The sequence below is a fragment of the Colossoma macropomum genome, unplaced genomic scaffold (genome assembly GCF_904425465.1).
Source record: "Colossoma macropomum unplaced genomic scaffold, Colossoma_macropomum, whole genome shotgun sequence".
NCBI lineage: Eukaryota > Metazoa > Chordata > Actinopteri > Characiformes > Serrasalmidae > Colossoma > Colossoma macropomum.
Window position 1 is genome coordinate 138,785 of NW_023495066.1, and position 6,510 is coordinate 145,294.

The following is a 6,510-nucleotide window of genomic DNA, read 5'->3' on the forward strand; positions in this document are numbered from 1 at the left end:
CAGTGTGGGAGGGTGGAGCTCCAGGAGGCTGCTGGGAGGGGCTGAGGTGGGCTGTGGCTCCCCCTGCTGGTCAGTCTGTCTGTCAGACTCCATGGTGGGTCACTAACAGCACACCAACTGCTACTGACCACTGTTTTCTTCAGATCCAGTTAGACTCTTGGGAAGTTCTGCACTGTAGGAACACAGAACAACAGTGTGAGTCGTGTAGTGTGAAAGGAGTTGAGAGTGAAAGAGCAGCTTAAAATCAGACTCAAGTAAAAGTGTTGATACTTCAGTGAAATCATGACTGAAGTAGAAGTAAAAGAACAACTTTAGTTTGAATAAAAAAGTATCAGATCTAAAATCTAATTCAACTCTGAGTTTTTCTAAAGAACTCAATCATGAACCATGACTTTTAAAGCTAGACCTCCAGTTCAGGACATTATTATTAAAAAATCAGTCAGAAATGAATAAATGAATAACAGGACGAGTAATCTGCTGTAGATGACAAATGTTGAGTGTACAACATTAATTTTAATCAAATCAGGAGAAAATTCTAGACTGTGAGATTAGCACCTCTACAGTGTTTGTAATGTAATGTTAGCACTCAGGTAACGGTGGTGCACATGAAGATTTTATAGACATTGTGTTTATATATTTTTTCTGTCTGTGTTTCAGTTTTACAGTAGCTTCTTCAGTAAAGATCTGAACTTAATGTCTGTCTCTGAATATTATTGGAGGAGTCTGAATGTCTTCATGTGGAAACAAACAATTGAACTTGTATTACTCAAATAAATACTTTGAACTAACAAATATTCTGTTGAATAAAACCAGAGAAACCACTTGTTAACAAAATATAATTCTTTAGGTTGAACATACTATTGTTTACAGTCTACTCACCTCTGAATATGATCTCCTAATAAAAACTGATGAGTCTGAGTTTGTTGAAGGATTTCTTCAGGGACTCCCTCTTTCTCAGGACTGAGAGAAACATCCATTTCATAATCTGTCCAGATCCTTATAATAAACTTTATAATAAATGAGACTCTAGCTGAACTCTACAGCTAGTTCCAGACCTGTGGAGATCAGGAAATAAATCCCTAAAATCACAAAGCATTTACAGTCTAATGAAAAGAAGAACAAATTCCATCTAAAGTCCTGATTTCCACAGAGTGTGTTATTGTGTGTGTCCATCCTCCCCCTCAGCACCTGCAGTAGAGTCCAGCTGCAGCAGTGCAGTCTCTGTGCAGCTGACTGAGGGAGCTTTTTGTACACCTACTAAACACTGTGGGAACACGTAGCTACTACTGATCTCATGTAAACTCTGACAGTAATAATCTCCTGCATCTTCAGTCTGGACATTACTGATGGTCAGAGTGAAGTCAGATCCAGATCCACTGCCACTGAAACGATCTGGAACACCTGACTGTCTACTGTTAACCCGGTAGATCAGGAGTTTAGGAGCTTCTCCAGGTTTCTGCTGATACCATGAGATACAAGGAGCAGAACAGGCTGTGCAGTGCTGGTTCTACAGTTGATGGTAACTGAGTCTCCTTGAGAAAAAGTTTTCACTGCAGGAGTCTGAGTCACAGTCACCTGACCACTGGATCCTGAAAAAAAGTAAAACAAATAAAATAAAATATAAGTAAAAGAAAAATAAAAAATTAAATGATGAAATATAAATTAAGTATATAAAGTATAAAATATACTTTCAAAAGCATAAAACATGTTTAACCAAGATAAATGAGTTACCTTGAGTCCAGAGGGTCAGTGTCCAGATGAAGATGGAGACCAAAGTCATGGTTGCTGTGGGTGAAGTTTGTGGGGCAGCAGCTCTCAGTCATGAAGTGTTAAACTCACAGGACTATAAACACTAGCAGAGCACTGAAGCATGGGCTGATAATGCAAAGTGGAGCCTCTATGGAAATCATCTTTCTATCAACACTGAGTAAAGATGATCATATTTATCTGATATTGTTTGATCAGACATTTCTGCTCAGTGTGGAATCTGATGTTTAAAGTGCAGCTTTTTATAGAGATGTGGGAAAATGAAATCTCTTCTGATTCCCACCAGAGTTTTCTGAAAGAAGACAGAATGATTTGAGCGTTATATTACATTTCACTCCCCCAGATGATCCTTAAGGCATTAAGTGGAGAGGAAAAATAAGGGGGTCACAGAGGTTTGTGGAGGTCAGTAGTGGAGACTATTGCTGGGAGCTACTTCAGCTCAGCCAGGCTTGTCTAATTCTAGAGAGATTAGAAGTGAAATATTCCCTTTAATGTCCAGCAGAGGGCGATCTCTTATTGTGCAGTTCTAACTGTCTCTGCCTTTCATTTGAGGGTTTCTGCAGCTACGACTGCCACCCAGTCTGTCTGTATCAGGACTGGAGGACTTTTTGGTGGAGGAAACACAATGAAAACAGTAAGAACCTTTTAATCTAATACTTGAAGAAGAACATTTTTAACATTTTTGTAGATTATTATAGAGAATATTTAGTCTTTAGGAAGTTTAGTTTGTTTGTCTGTTGTGTAAATTCAGAAGATCCAATCGTGTCCTCAGTTTAGATGTTTTCCTGCTTATAAAATAATCCTTGTTGGGAATAAAAGGCAGAACGTGTGTAGATCTACAGTGTGTAGTTTATTCCATTATTAGATGATTGTAGAATCCATTAATATTGTATTATAGGTCAGAAATAGTGCGTGTAGAGGCTGAAGAGAGCGGCGTGTTTAGAGCAGGAGGTTTTTGTACAGCCAGTAAACGAGTTTGTATCACTGTGGTACACTTTTGGTGGAGGAACCAAACTGTCAGTTGGACGTAAGTACACTTTTACTCCTTATTCAAAAGGAATCTTTTATTAAAATGATTATGGATCAACAGTCCAGACGTACTTGATGTTCTTCTAAATCAGTTCTGATCCAAATTTGAATGTATTTCATTAGAACTTGGCTGAAGTGTGGCGAGCGTGGAGCTTTAGGCTTTACCACGAGCTCCTGTTTCTGAACTGGATTTCTTTTCTTTAAAATACTAATATTTCCTAAAGGTTTCCTGTGAAGTGTTCAGTAATGACGTTTCTTTAAAAAGATCAGATGTAGAGCTGGATTGTAGTGTCAGTGTTGGGCTCCATTAGAGCAATTCTGTCTCCATCTGGAAGCCACAATGTGGAGGTTATTCTGAGCAGCGTTTTCTGTTCTAAAGCTTTGAAGCCATAGTACATGGAGACTGCAGCTCCATTTATTTATTGATTATTTATTGTTTTGGAGGAAATCAAATCATGTTCCATTTCAAATTTCACATCACAGGATGTGCAGAATGTCAGAGTTTTACTGAGTGAAATTCAGTAATATTTTCTAATAAAAATGTAAATGAAGTGCAGCTATGAATGTGACTGTAAATATGAGTTTGTGTGTGAAACGGTTGAGTTTAAGGTTGTAATTAGAGTTTGGTTTTTAATGCATCACTGAACTCAGTTGTGCTCTGTTAGAAATAAGGGAAATGAAACTGTGTGTGTGTCCTAGGTTTGGCCCCTCCCACCGTCACGGTCCTGCCCCCCTCCAGCGTGGAGCTGCAGCAGGGGAAGGCCACACTGGTGTGTTTGGCCAATAAGGGCTTCCCCTCAGACTGGAGGCTGAGCTGGAAGGTGGACGGGAGCAGCTGGAGCGCGGGGGTTAGCCAGAGCCCCGGGCTTCTGCAGAAGGACGACGGCCTCTACAGCTGGAGCAGCACCCTGACCCTCCAGGGGGACCAGTGGCTAAAGAAGACAGTGACCTGTGAGGCCACCAAGGACTCCCAGCCTACTGTCAGCAAATCACTGAGCAGAGAGCAATGCACTGGGCAGTGAGCGTCCACGCGTGTGTTGGAGCTGCTAGAGCTCCTCTTGATCTTCAGTGAGCTCAAACATGGCTCTGCTTAATGCTCTGATCTTCATCTCATCACTTCATCATCACAATAAAGAGTTTCAGTATAAATATCTTCAGTCTTTCATTGTTTATTGTGTTATTTTCTTTTTCCTGATCTGTAATTTACTGGAAACAATTCTGTTCATTCCTCTTGTAAAAATAAAGCTTTTGGATCAGAATAACTGCAGTGTTTTATATCATGTTTTTTAGAAGATTTTTTGGAATAAAATGCATGAAGAGATTGTTATTTAAATTTTACACATTCATAAAATGGTTACAATTCTAAAATTTTCCAGAATACCATTAATATAAAATGAATGAATAAAATAATGATCAAACAATCAGAGAAAACATTATACAAAAGAATCCACACACAAATATATATATATATATATATATATATATATATAGAATCTACCAGCAACTTTAATTATATACTCTGATGCACTACTCTGTTACACAGACATTCAGGAAGGGATTAATTAATTAATTTATTAGGGTTTTAATGTATTAATGTAAGTGTAATGAGTACAGAGTGATTATATGTGAAGTTGGGCTACAACTACAGCTTCTCCTGCTTGCTTCTCCAAGTTCTCCACCTCTATTACAGAGTCTTCTCTACTGTATAATTAGTTTTAGATAGCATCTGTTTGAAGAGCTTAATGGGATGATTAAGGTATAAAAGCCTGCCTGCTAAAACAGACAGCGCCCTCCCATTAAAGCCTTCATCACTGCATCTCATTTGCTGTTGAAACAAACACTTGTATCTCCTAAAAGGTACCTTTAAGGGAGAAGTACAAACATTCTTAACTTTGAATGGAAGTTAATGGAGATATTACTTATTCCAAGTATATTTAGGACCATTTTATTTGTCCATTCTTCATGTATGTTTACACAATAAACAGGGCAGTTGGTGATTTCACATTATGTTTAAATATGAAAAATGACGAAAAAGGAGATGTGAGGTTTCGTCCTGACATTGATGACATATTCTCTTGGTTGTTTATTTAACAGCTTTTGCATAAGCATATTAACAGCTTTTGGCTAATAATATAATTTTGAAATTCCAACATTTAAGTAAGTCTCTGCAGACAGATTAATATCAGACTTTAGTCATTTACCCTGTTTACTGGTTCTACGAGCAAATCTACTGGGAAAGCTCACAAGCAGGAGTGCACAAAGTTCTAACACTGGGACTAGACTACTGACAGTGACGGGGGTTTGGGGGTTCATTTCATGTGTCAATTCATACCAATAACTAACCTTGTATGCTATATGGCCAAAAGTATGGGGACACCTGACCACCACACCTATATGAGCTTGTTGGACATCCTGTTCCAAAACCATGGGCATTAATTACCCCCTTTTTTGGCTATAACAGCTTCCACTCTTCTGGGAAGCTTTCCTCAAGATTTTGGAGTGTCTGTGGGAATTTTCACCCCTTTATCCATTCAATTCATCCACTGTGCACAGTTTCTCTGCACACTTTGTTAGGAAACCCACATGACCACCAAAGAGCAGGTACTATTTGGGAGGTGGATCATTCTCAGCACTGCTGCAACACTGATGTGGTGGTGGTGGTGTGTTAGTGTGTGTTGCGCTGGTGCGAGTCGATCAGACACATCAGTGCTGGTGGAGTTTTTAAACACTGTGTCCACTCACTGTCCACTCTGACACTCCTACCTTGTCAGTCCACCTTGTAGATGTAAAGTCAGAGATGATAGCTCATCTGCTGCTGCACAGTTTGTGTTGGTCATCCTCTAGTCCTTCATCAGTGGTCACAGGACGCTGTTGGCAGGATATTTTTGGTTGGTGGACTATTCTCAGTCCAGCAGTGACACTGAGGTGTTTAAAACTCCAGCAGCACTGCTATGTCTGATCCACTCAGACCAGCGCAGCACACACTAACACACCCAAATAATACCTGCTTTGTGGGGGTCCTGACCACTGAAGAAGAGGGTAACAAAGTATGCAGAGAAACAGATGGACTACAGTCTGTAACTGTAGAACTACAAGGTGCTCCTGTACGGTCAGTGGAGCTGATGAATTTCACAGTCATTGCAAATACAAGGAGGTGGTCGATGTCTGTTTGCATTAATGCTAGCATTATGTAGGGTCTGTTCTGACTGAACAGATGAAGTTAGACTTTCTTTCCTGTGTCTCTTTGCTTCTCTCTGCTGCACTTGAACAGCATTTTTCTCATGCAGTTATGCATGAGATGCAGTTATGCCCACCACCCCCTCAGGGTTATAGTCCGTTATAGCCATGAGGAGTGGGTGGGGCTGCACTGGAAATACTGAATCGGTACAATCACAAAAATAACGGCTATTTTGAAATTGTATATACATTTCAGAATGGGTTATTCAACATCAACACATACAGTATATCCAACTTGTATTTCCATGGTGCCCTTGGGTCATGGGGGCCCTAGGGGGCTGCCTGCCTTTGCCTAGTGCAATTACTACCAGTGTACAGGGGCACAGTCATGCTGGAACAGGTAGGGGCCTTCCCCAAACTGCTGCCAAAAAGTTGATACCATATACTTGTGTAAAATGTGTTTGTGTGCTGTAGCGTTAACATCACCCTTCACTGGAACTGAGGGGCCTGAAAAACAGTCCCAGCCCATCATCCCTC

The 6,510-nt window shown here is 40.1% G+C and overlaps 1 gene segment (V, D, J or C); it reads left to right on the plus strand.

Annotated features, from left to right (window-relative positions):
• Window positions 1-2,392: 2,392 nt before the first annotated feature.
• Window positions 2,393-4,055, plus strand: LOC118800979. The segment is given in 3 exon segments: window positions 2,393-2,401; window positions 2,686-2,794; window positions 3,496-4,055. Coding segments are annotated over 3 exon segments (441 nt in total).
• The last annotated feature ends 2,455 nt before the right edge of the window (window positions 4,056-6,510 follow it).